The 15,834-nt window shown below is 28.6% G+C and overlaps 1 protein-coding gene across 2 annotated transcripts in view; it reads left to right on the forward strand.

Annotated features, from left to right (window-relative positions):
- The first annotated feature begins 1,166 nt into the window (after positions 1–1,166).
- LOC136979880 (E3 ubiquitin-protein ligase MARCHF5-like) overlaps positions 1,167–15,834 on the forward strand; it is a 38,025-nt gene continuing 23,357 nt past the window's right edge. For both annotated transcript variants that reach the window (XM_067275906.1, XM_067275907.1), the window contains exons 1-2: positions 1,167–1,267; positions 1,349–1,422. In XM_067275906.1, coding sequence (XP_067132007.1) covers positions 1,367–1,422 — 56 coding nt within the window. In that variant the 5' untranslated portion in view covers positions 1,167–1,267; positions 1,349–1,366. The remainder of the gene's footprint in view (positions 1,268–1,348; positions 1,423–15,834) is intronic.

The following is a 15,834-nucleotide window of genomic DNA, read 5'->3' on the forward strand; positions in this document are numbered from 1 at the left end:
TTTCCGATTATGTACAAAAAAATATATTAACCTGTCCGATGTTCAAATTTTTCTTCGTTGCGTGTCGCTTCCTGTTGAATTTTTCTCCATTGCGTGTCGCTTCGTGTTGAATTTTCGTTGATTTTAAGCCTAACGAAAATTTTTATAATAATAATCGAGGCTATCGTATCGTTAAAAATTATTTCTGCATTTTGTACAAACAAAATAAATATATTGAAGAATATAAAAAACATGAAAATTATACTTTAGAAGTAAATTTAGTATCAAAAACGTTCGATTCAGCACGACACAGTCCGACTGAAAATCGTTCCAGTTTCCGGCCATTTCAATTACCGACGTTCCACTTTTCGACTCTCTACTGTATATATATATATATTTTTTTTTTCGTTTTAACTCTTTCTGCCCTATGGCTACTTTTTAACAAGCCCATTATGGGTTTGGCCAGACCAACAATGGGGCAGCCGGGGCCCGACATATCCGCACTCCCCAAAAAATTTTTGGGATTTTTCTATCCGACCAGATTCGATTCCGTGTCTCCCAGAGTGTTTGTACTCATCAGTGGCCGACTGGATAAAAGTACTAAACAACTCGGCTCTTGGCAACTGGCTGTCTACATATTTAATTATTCTCAGTGGCGTAGCGTGGATGTCAACCGCCCGGGGCGAAAAAAAATTTCGCCGCCCCCTTATTTAGGTATCTCAATTCAAAAGACTAAAATATACAGTAATTCTAAAAAACTTTTTGGCAAAGAACAATCATCATTATTGTGTATTGTACATGTATATTGTGTATTGTGTATTTATTGTGAAATTCTGCCGCCCCCTAAAAGTGCCGCCTGGGGCGGGCCGCTCCTGCCTTCCCCACTACGCTACGGGCGCGTTTTTTATGCAGCGAAAGTCTAGCGAAATGACGTCACGAGCAGTGTTGGCCATTTAGAAACGGGTTTCAGAGAATTAGCTGTAAAGCGCTTCTCGAGCGCTGCATAAAAAAACGCGCCCTAAGCCACTGATTATTCGATGTATTGTTAAGTATTTAAAATTTTTATTGAACAATTGTCAATCAATTAATCCAATTTATTGTAATAGTGAAAATAGTCATTACTCTATAATCATTGAAGAATTAAAATATTTAAATTATTCTAAAAGATGTTAAAAACTCAGAGGTGTCGCTAATAGCAAAAATGTGATAAATATCATCTGTTTTTCATATGAAACTAACATCTTTGAAAACTGGATTTTTAAAATGGGATTTCTTATTTAGTATTAATGTAAATAAGTACATTTTTTAATGGTTTAATTTTGAAAGATTAGTTTATTACTTTGCAATTTAAATTTTTTCGTATTTTCAGTTTTAATTCAAAACAAATATGTCTAGTCTTCCTCCGAGTAATACTTTAGATGTACGTGAATCTGATACAGAAAGGTTTGTGATTTCTTTAATATGTAATATTTAAAGCACTGTGACAATTATATGTATTTCTGTAATGTGAATATCATAATTAACTCAAACTGTAATCTTTATAGATTTTCAGATTGAAATTAAATAGCAATGAAAAATTATTCGTAAGTGTATATTGTGGCAAAATTGTTTTAACAAAAAAACTTTACAAATATTAATAAAACTTGATTAATCTGTATATCAAAGATAAACTGTATTATGCAACCAAGGTTGAATTGTATAGATAATATAAAGATAGAAGACATATTTATATAATTACGTAACCAAAAAATCCTTCTACAATAATATATAAGGTATATCTGATATTGCTTAGTAGCTATGTAACACTTGATACACTGAAAACAGACATAATGTGCTTATCATATATGGACAGAGACGGAAGACATTTATGTATGGACAGAAGGTGAAGCAGCTGAACTGTGAGAATTTTATGTCTAATTCACATATTTAATAAATTGCATAGTAAAACATTATTATTACTAAAACATAAATGACGACAATACCAAAATATAAATTTTGTTTTGCTTAAATTAAATTATGTTTGGAAACAATGGCATATCCAAGATTTTGAGAATATTGATGTTTTTCAAGGCAGATTTGAGAATACAAAGACTTGTACTCATTAAAATAATCTGCTAACAACAAAGCATTTATCATAAATAAAACTTACAAACCTTATTGCACATTGCAAGTGGTTTGAAAACTATTTTGTTACTAATATTTTTGGTCTACTTCTAGGACATTCTTTAGATAGAACCATCTAAAATCAACCCTTTCTGGTGCTATTTAGTGTTTTATTTTTGAATGCATGTGACTTCGACGCATTCAAATTTGGAATCTGTTCTTTTTTATAAATTTTTCCTTTTGTTATTCAATCAAGTGCACCTATGTTGTTTGCTATAATGTTGGGTCAAACATACATTGCCATGTCTTCTCTTTAGTTCTAAATTCAAATGCATTGAAGTTGTATACATTCCAAAATAGAACACCACTAGCACCAGAAAGAGTCAATTTTGGAGGGTTCTGCCTGAGGAAGGTCCTAGAAGTGGACCGAAAACATTACCAATGTAATAGTTTTCAAACCACATGCAAAGTACAATAAGATTCGTAAGATTTTAGACTTGTATTTTTTTTCTTTTAGAATGTTACTCAATTACCTTAGTTAGATAACTTTTATACATCATTCTTCCTTCATTAGCTTTTTAAAATTGTTAAGTGGAAGATGGAAATGGATAATTGATGATTTTAAATTGATAGATTGATTATAAATTATATAGATTACAGATTTATTTATACTTGGTTTGATTCCAAAAAGGAGGAATAGAAAAGGTATAAAATCATTAAATTTCCTATTTTTACCAGAAATTATCGAAATTACTTATTTTGAATTTATATGTACTGTACTTATCTTTAGTCTGTGTTCTACACTTAGGTGTGTATTTCTGAAAAATATCAGTTTACATTTTTCTGCTTTTTTTCTATTCGTACAAGATTACTTTTTGCATTGACATCATGTGATATGCAAAGTTTATATGACATTTTAGTATGTTCATTTTTATTTAAAGTAATAAAACTACTTTGGTATCATAAAGATGCTGCATCATAAGTATTCTAGATATGCCATTTGTAAATATATTAACTGTAAAAAGCCTGGCATGATGTATATTAAAGCCAGATTATATTGGACTATATTACTACTACTATTAATAATTAAGTGGTAAGTTGTTTGACACTAGAAATAGGTATTGGGTACCATCTCTTGCTAAATTTAATAATTAATTTAGAAGGTTCTGAAAGAAAAGAATCAGCAAAGTGAGACTCAAACCTGCAACTGACAATGTGACCACACAGTAAGTGGGAATTGCAGATTTGAGACCTGCTTTGGGCTAATTTTTTTCTTCCAGAACCTTCTAAATTAATTATTAAAATAGTAATTTAATTGTAATTATTAAATTTAGCATGAGATGGTGCCTAACACCAACTATTTTTAATTACTTACCATATAATTATTAATAGAAGTAGTAATATAGCCTGATATAATCCAGCAATCATTTGGCTTTAATATAAAAAGCCATTAAAACCTGTATGAATTATTACAATTATAAAATCTACTTACAGTAATTAGGTATATATCTGGTGTGGATATAGACACATAAGCTATACACAAAACATTGTTTTAACATCAAACGATGAATTTTAATTTGAAGATATGAATATCACAAATCATTATTAAACGTTCATTTTTAGTAGTTCAAGTACTTTTGTTATTACAAAATAATTTCTGTGCAACACAGAAAACAGTTCAATAACATCCAAAGCACAATTATTATTTAATTATTAACAAAAAAACACAATTACAGTTAATAAATCAAAAATTTAAGTCATGGAAATTTTTACTAAATTGAAGTAATCAAGATATATATATATATATTCCTCATTTTGTATGAATAATTTGTGTAATATATTCTTAAATCTAATATCATATCCTTCTCATAAATTAACCATGCTTTTGTATTAAAAATTCTTGGAGAAGAGAATAATGAAAACAACTTTTTATGTAGTACAGTATATATATAGTGCTCTCTTGTATATTTTAAAAATTTTTATACTTGCATACTACACATTTTAATGCATAAACTGTAAATTAACATGTATCATGTTTTTAAAAAATCTATATGATTAGTTTTTGATTGGAATATTTAGCAGAAAATTGAACTTAATCCACTCCACTTAATCCAAATTTTCAATTTGGATTAAGTGGAGTTCAGATTAGCACAGGTTTGGATTAGCAAGAATACATTATATTAGGATTGGTGTATATATTATGGACAAAGTGATTAATTGGGCATTATTCATAATGCCTGGTCATTATTCATAATGACCAAAAAGGGCATTCAATGTGATAAATATTGATTTAATTTATCAAATTGATTGGTCATTATGAATACTGCTATCACCTAGTCAGGCAAAGTGATGATAATATGTTGAGGAGTGATCATCCAACATACGTTAACCAATCAGTACTCTGAGTTGCATGTGCATATTGTGTTTAGTACTAAATTCTAAATTGTGCAACATTTTAATTTGGTTAAAAAACTCCACTTATTTCATTTAGAAATATTTATTTTTTGTAAATTATTTCAAAGTATTTTAAAAAGAACATGTAACCTTTTAAAATTAAGGCATTTTATTATTAACTATATTATTTAAACTATTAACTATTAACTATATTAATTAAATGTTAAAATTTTACCTATGTGCACCATCATGGCAGTGATTGCAACTGTTTGTGCTCCTGACGGATTCCTCCAGAGGGGAGCTGCTTAATTGTTTAATATCACTAGATATTGATACATGTGTTCAAGAAATATTGTGAATAAATAACTAGTGACGTTAAACAGTCTGCGGCTGGCCGGCAGCTCCCCTCCGGGAGGAATCCGTTGAGAGCATAAACAGTTGTGATTGCTACCAAATTTGGTACTAAATGCATATGCACATGCAACTCAGATTCGAGTGCTGATTGGCTAGTGTATGTCAGATGATCACTCCTCAACGTATTATTATCACTTTGCCCGACTAGATGATAGCAGTATTCATAATGACCAGTCAATTTGATAAATTACTGAAATTTATTACAATAAAAAAAAAAAAAAAAAAAAAAAATTGGTTGTCATTATTCATAATACCCATATTAATCACTTTGTCCATAACATATACATAGCAGTGTTTATTATAGTATCGAAAACATTTTCTAAGTACACAAGTTAATTGCTAGAAAAATAAAAGATGCTGTTTTATATTTAAAAAATGTGATATGATGCAATATATATAATGTAATATATAAAAATAAACATCATTATATTTCCCCTTTCGTAAACGTAATTAAATGTAATTATACTGGAAAGGGAGATTGGACCGGAGGTCCAGGTAGTGTAATTGGCAATGCATCTGCACGGTAAGCAGGAGTTGCAGATTCGAGTCCCATCTTGGATTGATTCTTTTCTTTCAGTACTTCTAAATTATTTAATTTAAATTAAAAGTATAATTATTAAATTTATTAAAAGATGGTGCCTAATGCCTAACTCTAGTGCCTAACTCTAGTGCCTAACTCTAGTGCTAAATTGTCTTATAGATAATTAATATTATAGCCATTTCTAGCCTGATAATATTTGGATTTAGTTGGACGATAGTTTTATAATATATAATATATTACATTACAAATACTACTATATGATACTATGCTAATTATCTGGCATACAATCTTACTTGCAGGTTTTTATTCAGGATAGTAGGAATAATCCAAATGACTGTTGCATTGAAATTATTCAATTATTCAATTCATTGAAATTATTCAATTATTCAATATGATGTCCACTTTTTAATTTATTCCTAAATATTATTTGTAAAACTACTTTTTTCTTTAAAAAAATAAATTTTGGATATGTTAAAAAGTTTACACAAATTGTTTCTTAATTTTGATTTTTAATAAATTTTTAAATAAATTTAGTAATTCCTTGGAGTATAGTAATGATTAATCCAAAAATAACTTATAAGTTAAGAGAGCAACAAGAAGTTAAAATAAAAGCAAATTTATTCTATGGTCTTTTAATATTTTTGTCAGAATGTTAGCTAATTTTTGGAATTATGCAACTTGTCCTTTTTAAGAAAAAAAGGATGGCATAATAAAATATTTTTTACATTGTTTATTAAATAATACAACGAATGTATAAAATTTCAATCTGAAACTCACTCATTTTGAAATAAATGAAAATACAAAAACAGTTACGTATATTTAGTCCATTCAATATTGGATCACTCTTCAAAATGAGAAGTGGGAGAAAAACTTAATTTATTTTTAAGAAGAGTTGATTCAGAATAATATTTTACATGTCTGAATATTTTAAGTTTCAGTTTACAAATACTATATTTTAGAAGAGTTACATACAAATTATTTACACATAACTGTTATGATACTGCAAAGTCTGATAAACAGATATCTAAGTGAGGAAGGGGGAAATTCAATAATCTTATTAAGTACAATATGCTGCAGTAAAATTTAATCTGTTTGTACGATGTATGAAATATGGTTATCAATGACATTCTCCTTGTCATAGTTTTCATTTTTGTTAATTATTTTAGTTAGCTAAAAAAAATTATGTTGCAGTTTTGATTTATTCATTTTACTAATTTATAGAATATTGAAAAATGTATTAATAATGATTATTTAATTGAAATTAGAGATGAGTAAATACATCTGTGAATACTCAAGTACTGCATTGATAAAAAAATAAATTTGAAATCTATGGATACTGCCAGTATTGGGCCCTACACAGTAGTGGATCCAGAAGTATCCAAAGGGGACTAACTCAAATTAAAATATTTGAATAATTAATAAGTACCTTTTATTAACATATGCATGATAATAGTGCAGATTGTCTAATAAACCATATTTTCCATTATAAATGTTTTTTAAAAACAATGTTTTGAAGTTCAAACAAATTTTATTTTTTCTGTGTGTCAATGGTATTTTATCTGCCACTGCATACGGACAGCCTCTTTGCTTCTTTTCTTATCATTAATTAAACCAAAGAACTAAACTAGATCTTGAATGTTTTTAAATTTTTGTTTCTCTAAATAAAAATCTGCAGTAGGCAAGTATGAGAGCATTTATTTGTTAATCTGTTATAGCTAAGAGTATCTAAAAAATACTACTGTACTTTAAATCTCAGTCAAAATTAAAAGTTTAAATTTTTGGTTCTTAAAATTTAGTAACTTGATTTTCTTTTTACTTTTTGTTTTACCTTACTAATGTATTGAAATAAATAAAACAAGTGAAATAATAAATGGATCTAGTTAATATTTGAATTCAAAAAAGGTGATATTTGCCCATCTCTAATTGAAATTAAAAAAACAAAAGTATAATGTAATTTTTTTTAGCTGAGTAAAAAAGAATGATAAAAATTGAAACTATGACCAGAAGAATGTCATCAATAATCCCCATTTATATCATACAAACTGATTATATTTTACTACAGTGTACTGAATTTGCCAATACTCAGTACTGCAATTTTTTTAATTCTGTAGACTGTTGATTATGCCGTACTCAATTCTGCATAATCAGCAGTCTACAGAAATGAGTACTGCATATAATTAATATTCTACAGAACAATCAAATCCTAATGACAGTCGTCATTATCATCATTATTAGTATGTTTGTTTGTTATATTAATCCTGCATAGTATGCAGAATTAATATAACAAACATATAGCAATATAGTAGTAATACAGGCTTAATATGTTCTATAATTTTTAAATGTGCAGTTTAAGTTAATGAAATTCCTTGGTGGATATAAAAAGCCACTTTTATCAGATGTGTAATACAAGACAAAATAAAATCCCATATTTTTAGTTAATTTTTTAAAATGTTTTGCTTGCTTTCTAAATGTTTAGAATGCTAAACATTTAGAAAGCAAGCAAATCCTAATGACAGACTAATAATAGTGGATTAGCAGTACCTCTAGTGATTACATTCAGAACTTCTCCAGCAAAACTCATCATGTTTCAAAGATGGAAGATTAGGCCTATATTATTTTAGCTGGCCATGCCTAAGTCAGTTAGTCAAGACAAATTTTTAAGATTACTTTAAGAATGATTAAAACTCAAACATCTGCATTTTACATTTGCAACTTATAAAATACCATTTTTTTAAAAATAGTTTAATTATATTATGTATACATTTTATCTTAATAATTAAATCTGAATAATTAATAATCTGATTTAATAATTAATAAAATCTGAATATCTTAATAATTAAATTGAATAGAAATTTTAAAATAGTTCGCACCGGTTATTGGTTTTAGAAGGTATTTAAATTTTTTTCTGTTTATACAACCCGGTGTGGGAGAAGTGTTAATTTTAAAATAATTCTGGTACTAATTAGCATATTAAAATAATACATAGAAATGGGGGACATGTTTGAACGTCGGTGCTGCGAGTGACTTTTTCTGTGAACCTTTTCATTTGTGCAGCGAAGTGGTGAATTACTGTTTATTTGATTAACTTATTATTAAACAAGTTTAAACTAACACTAACTAAGTGAAGGTAAAGGAAAAAGCAATAATACAAAAAATAATAATATGCAAAGATCTCCAGTCAGGCGTGGAAGACCTCCACTGACCAGAACGAGGACAGAGAACAAACAAGCTCAACCAAGCACTTCAAGCTCCAAACTCATTACGGATTACGGAACACAACCGAAAAGTGATTCACAAGAAGGAACAAAAGAATTCTTGAATCAAAATATGGAACCTGGTCAGCAGAATTCATTAGGCTCAACAGGTGAGTCACCTAATATTAATTCAAGTCTTCTTACTAATCCGGCAAGTCAACTTGACACCACAACTGCACTTCTATGGACTAAAATATCAGATTTAATAAATGCTTCAAATGATAAACTGTGAGAACAAATGGTCTATATAAAAGAAGACGTAGAACGAATATGTCAAGATATACGTGAGACTAAGGAAAGACAGATATATATGGAGGAAGAAATTAAAAATTTAAAACAACAACTAGAAAATCAAAAAAGTGAAAATGAACTAACGCAATTTAAAATAGACTCTTTAATTAATGATTATAATTATAAAAAAATAATTGTATACAAATATCCAAGCTCGAAATCCATATCTATGTTAGAGGTATATAACTTTATGACTAATGTACTAAACATTCACGATATAGCCCAAACTGAGATAACAGAAACAAACTTAGTAACTAAGAAACCTAATACAACAGTAAGAATAACATTCAGCAATAAGCAACTTCGTGATAAATTTTTCTATACCTTTATTCAAAAGAAACAACAAAAAAACACATTAGAAGAATGGGAAGACATGCAAATATCCCCAGATTTGACTAAAAACTCAAGGATAAGAAAGAAAAATTTATTCCCAATACTTCATGAATTACGAAAACAAAAAGACCAAGTTAAACTCCGTAATGATATATTAACGATAAACCAAGAAAAAATAACATATAGCCTAAAATTGAGCAAATTGGTTTATGTAAATAATTTTCGTCCTTATAGTAATCAAATAAATACAGACAGTTGATATCATGTTAAGCAAAAATATACGCAACATAACAAAGTCATAAAGAATAATCAAATGGTTTCCATTGCTAACTGGAATGGCCAAGGAATAAAAAATAAAACGTCACTAATAAATAACTTTTGTGTTAAATACGATCCGGATATTTTAGCAATTACTGAAACTTGGATTACTTCGAATTTGTATTATAAAACAAAATTTTTCAATAACTTTATAGTGGAATCGATCCAAGCACAAAAACCTACAGGTCCAGGCCGTCCAAGCGGAGGTATATGTATCCTTATAAAAAAGAACCTTGGTAAAATAATTGACATAAAAAAATTCAACAATTATATGCTACTTCTTATCTCATTACAGAAGCCTACTTTGGTAAATAAAACGAATAATTTAATAACATTATTAATTGCTTATATTCCGCCTGATGATCTAAGTACTTTAAAAAATATGTTTAAAACATTAGAAAGTTGGAGTCATATTTCTCCGCTCATTTTGGTAGTGGGAGATTTTAATGCAAGGATTGGTGAGTTAATAGATTCAAAATATAAAGGTGCCAATTTCAATATATCTAATAAACGTCTTTCGAAAGATAAACAAACCAACAGATTGGGTAAAAACTTTATCGAGTTGCTAACAGAACACAGATTGTTTCTTCTTAACGGCAGAATTCAACAGGATATTCCAGCTGAACATACTTGCTTGACTAATACGGGTGCTTCGACCATAGATTTCACAATTTGCTCTGAATTATTCTTAGATTGTTGTGTAGAATTTCAGACTACGAATTTTGATATTTCAGATCATTTTCCTACAATAGCAAAATTCCGTTTATTTCCTTTTGAGAATTCGGATTATATATATAACAACAACTTCAAGATAAAGTACAAATTGGCCAATTATGAGTCCGAAATTGGAAATCGGTTTAAAAATATGCTAGAAGTAACTAACAATAACTGTGAAGAGGTATACAAAATAATGATGAATATCATGAATGATTATATAATATCAAACAAGGATAACAAATACGCGCAAAATAAAAATAAAAAAATCTGGTATGATTCCGATTGTTACAAAGAAAAACGGCGAAAGCAACAAGATTTAAAAATTTATAGGCAAAATCCTAATAAAGAAAATTTGATTAATTACAAAAACTCCAAACGAATCTACAATAACTTAATTAAGACGAAAAAGAAAAACTACTTTTGTAGAATTGAATCAAATTTAATAAATAATAGTAATAATAGCAAAATATTTTGGAATACTATCCGAAAATTTCGACCAAAAGCTAATCTAGGAGATATTAACATTTGTATAAGATTCGAAACTTGGAAGAAATTTTATCAAAGCTTCATTATAAAAAATTTAAAATTCCAATGGAAAGAAATATTAATTATTATGATGATTAAATTGCTTAAACGCTGACTTGACTATGAATGAACTCGACGAAGTAATTCAAAAAACAAAAAACAATACTACCCCTGGGGATGATAACATACCAACCAAATTCTTAAAAATGCTACCAACGGAATCTAAAATAAAATTATTGAAAATATTCAATGCTATGTACAGCACATTGTCCTATCCTGAATCTTGGAATTCCATAATCATGACGATGATCTATAAAAAGGGAGACCAGATGGCTCCAGAAAACTATAGACCTATAGCTTTGTTATCTACACTTAGAAAATGTTTTACCTCGATACTTGCAAAAAAATTTCAATATTGGATCAAAATCAACGAGTTAGAAGCAGAATTTCAGTTTGCTTATACAAAAAATAAAGGCACCGAATTTGCGATATTTACTTTGCTAATGATTATTCAAATATATCTCGTAAAAAAACATAGAAAAGTGTATGCTGCTTTTATAGATATTAAAAAGGCATTCGATTCAGTATATGTACCATTATTACAACAAAAACTTAAGGAGATTGGTGCTAGTTCTCAATTTACAGGAACAATATCAATATTATTTCAAAATTATAAAATAAAGATTAAGCACGGTAAAAACATTCTTCCACCATTAACGCATTCACGTGGTATTCTTCAAGGAGATCCATTATCTCCACATTTATTTAACTTTTATTTGAAAGATATAGATCATCTTTTTTCTGAAGTAAACGATGGTATAGTCATAGGCAATAAAGCATTTCATTATATTCTCTTTGCTGATGACTTGGTTGTGGTAGCACCGACAAAAATTTCTCTCCAAAGGAAAATCAATCAATTAAATTCGCATTTTAAGTCTAAATATTTAGCAGTTAATCCAAGTAAAACTAAAATAATTATTTTTCGGAACAACAGTAAAATATCTGTTAATGAAACAAAAATTTATCATGAAAATATCCTGCTACAAACTGTCAATGAGATAAATTACCTAGGAATTAATTTTGACTGGAACTTAACATTTAAATCACACATTTCTAAACTTAACAATAAAGTCAATCAAGCAATCGATGATCTTTTGTTTTTATGCAGCAGATTGAAAACTTCTGACTTAAGAATACACATGAAACTTTACAATTCGATTATTAATCCAATGATATTTTACGCCAGTCCCATTTGGAGCTTGGATTATCTCTACAAATTAGAACGATTCCATATTTACTATCTACGCAGATGATTTCAGTTAGAACGGACAATACCCGGATATGCACTACGTCATGAAACCAATCGTATATGGTCCTTCCCGTTTATATTAAAACGAATCATTAAATTTTATTACAGACTCAAATTCAATAGTGACAACAATTTGATTGCTCTATATCATGAAAACATCAAGCAAAGTAAACTTCAAAAAAATAAACAGCTATGGCATAACAAATTAAAAACTATCTGCAACTCTTTTGGCGTATCAGAACTACTATTTCAAGATAACATTCAAGATTGGAAAACAGGCTACTCACTACTTTTAAACTCAGCTATGGCACAATCCATAAACAAAGATCAGTTCTCCTTACATAGCAGTAAATATCATCCGTGGTACTTAGATATATTTAAAATACCATCAGTTCAATCATATATGTTGTATTCGGTAAACTTGAATGTAAAACGCTTTATAGCACAACTTCGTTTAAATAAATATTCGCTGTATGTTAACAACACTTACATAAGCTTATCAACAAAATGTTTCTTATGTAACTCCGATGATTTAACACCTTATCATTTAATATTAAAATGTCCAAAATTAAATGATATTCGTGAACACTATGACATAACTCAAACTTATAAATGCAACTCGCTAATAGAATTGTTAAAAAACTTCAACAAAATGGGTAAAAAAGACTTAGATAAAATTTATAACTATTTTTGTAAAATAATCAACATTTATAAAAACAAAACAAACTAACACTAATTAAGTATTAAAACATGTTATTATTAATGAAATAGAACAATAAAATTGTAAGATTCAAAATAAAAATGTTTGGAATGTATTTGCGGAAAAATAGGTGTAAATTAAAATCAAAAGTATTGTAAAGTAAAAAACAAGTAAACAATGTAAATGTAATAGGGAAATAGGGTATTTGATAATAGGGATCCCCTTGTAATAGGGAAGAAATTTCCAATAGACAATAAACGATGATGATGATAATTAAATTGAATAAAATTAATTAATCAAATTAAGTAGTTATTCTTTTAATTGTTATTACTCATAAATTAGTCATTTCATTGGAAAAATTGCAAATAATAATATGCAGTTGTTCCAAATTGGTTTTATCTATTCTGTAAATAAAATATATTTAGAATAATTGAGTTATAGACCACTCTGTACTTAATTCTAAAAGTTGATACTGGTGAAGGTTGAAAATTAAAAATGAAAACATTTCAACAAAAGGAATGGTTTTTATAATTATAGATAAATGTAAATGAAGGAAAAATTTTCTATAGTGCATACTTGCCAACCTTTAGTATTGGGAATAGCTGGATCTTTGGTAGAAAAACACTGATTTTTGAATAAAAATGTTGACAGCACAAAGTGCAACAATTTTTTATTAACCTTTGATATTGCACAAGTCTTATATTAAATAAATTAAATTTTGTTTATTAAAGGTATCTCTGCATATGATATTTTATAAAGCTATTACCATAAACACTGTTAAGAGGGACAAAAGCTTTATACTCTTTAACATTACAGTTTTAAATATGTCAAATATTTTACAGGACACATCATAGATCTAGATGTAAATTTATGATGTGTTCCATCTTGATCTGTCATGAGTCTTGATATTGTTGCATGATGAATGCTGTTGTTGTATGCATTTGTGCTATAGTTTGCTTTGTTAGTGTTAGTGTACTCATGACAGTTGCTATCAGTCAGTTTATTGACTTTTACTGCAATTATTAAGGACAATGATTCTTCTGATTGTGATATATTTCCTATCTCTTTTTTAACTTTTTCTTATCATGGTGAATATCTTTTCCTTTTGCTACACAGCAATGCAAAGGATGATGCCCTGCAATGCTATGTGGCAAAACCATCATCAACCTATTTTATAAAGATTATAAATCTGTAAAATCTCAAAAATCTCACAGAACCATTTGATTTCTTTTTTTGAGAAAGTTCATATTATATGGTCTATATATTCTTAAGTGATGAATCAGGTGTTTTTTTTTCCTTTGGACAGAGAAACTGTAGCACTGCTCAATAATTTGATCTAACTGTAAAAGTAACTTGTTTCCTTCTGATGATGAGTTGGTCTTATTGATTTCACTGCCAATTTAAGAGCATTGACATTGCCAGACTTGAAGATGCAATTTATCATATCTGCCATTTAAAATTATTACATTTGAACAAAAATTCTTATACCCATACTAAGATATAATTACTGTGTATAAAAATACTGATTTAGGTTCTTTCCCAATTGAATGAATCTGAGAACACCGTTCTGGTTCACTTCAGTCGTTTGTAATACAATTCATACATTATCATCAGCATAAACTTATATATTGGTATTAGACTCATTAAATGAAGTGCTTATATGATAATATCAAATTCTTTAAAAATGCCGACAAAAGGGAAAAGTGGCCTGTCCCCTGACGAGCATACAAAATGCTGCTGGTCAGCATTGAATGTTGATGGTTGGCAAGTATGACAGTGTTCTTCCTCAGCTATGATTGCAGTAATCATATATGGTTGTTGTCATAGTATCAACATTCCAAATTCTCTGAAGATTTAACTCCTGTATGTCATTAAATAAAATTTTTATTTCTTCATATTTATTTTTAGGTATTTTCGCTTGTATTATGTGTCACCACAAGTCTCGACAAAACAGACAAGTCTGATATGAAAATAGGGTAGCATAGTTGAAGCATATTTTTTAATTGTTAGTGTCACGGATAATTTCCTCATGCATTCATGTCTGTTACACTCAAATATAAAAATACCACTAGATCTGAAAATAAACGTGAAGAAATAAAAAAAATAAATTAGAATAATTTTGTTACACACACACACAAAAAGAAACTAAAATTGCAAAGGTTTGAATCTACATCAAGTAGCTTCTGCCTAGCATCTTATCTACTCAGCTATAGCTGTTACAATGAGAAGCAAACCCTTCCAAAGACTTATAAGCTAAACACTGTTTTCAGAGGCTCATTTATCAGAAATGCTTGAGAAGTGGGTTCTATTATTTGGACAAGGATCTGTGTGTGTTTAAGGCTATATGTTCACAAAGTTTCATTTGAATTAGAGTCCTGAACATCTGGCCCTCTCCTTGTTAGTGTGATAAATCTGTACAGCAGGATGTACTGATCTTGTATTATAAGGGTGTCCAGAAAAGATCTACATTATTATAAAATTTTATTTAAAAAACAAAGCAGTCTATTAAATGCAGTTTTGAATTAATTTTTTTTAACAGTTTTTTATTACAAAATTTAATACAAAGTTGAAAGTTTTTGCATACATTCAGTGAATCTCAGCATGTGCTTGCTCCTTTAGTTACATGAAGAATGTCCAAGCGATAACTGATTTCCTGCCAGGTACTGTTTCAACAGGATGATGAATCCTCTCACTAGACAGTTTCCTTGCATAATTTACTTGATACAGTGTTTCTTGGATGATGGATTGGCTGTGTGGATCAGGCCTTGGCCCCCTAGATCACTTGACATAATTCCATTGGATTTCTATCCAATGAAATTATGTCGTGGGTTATGTGAAAGAGATTGTATACTGAACACCAGTTTGTAATGTTACTGTTTTGAAAGAAAGGCCAAATATTTAAATATATCTATTTTTGTTTTTAATTATTCAATTAACATCTAATGTTAATAAGGTC

The sequence above is a fragment of the Centruroides vittatus genome, unplaced genomic scaffold, assembly GCF_030686945.1.
Source record: "Centruroides vittatus isolate TY-2023 unplaced genomic scaffold, ASM3068694v2 contig_651, whole genome shotgun sequence".
Taxonomy (NCBI): Eukaryota; Metazoa; Arthropoda; class Arachnida; order Scorpiones; family Buthidae; genus Centruroides; species Centruroides vittatus.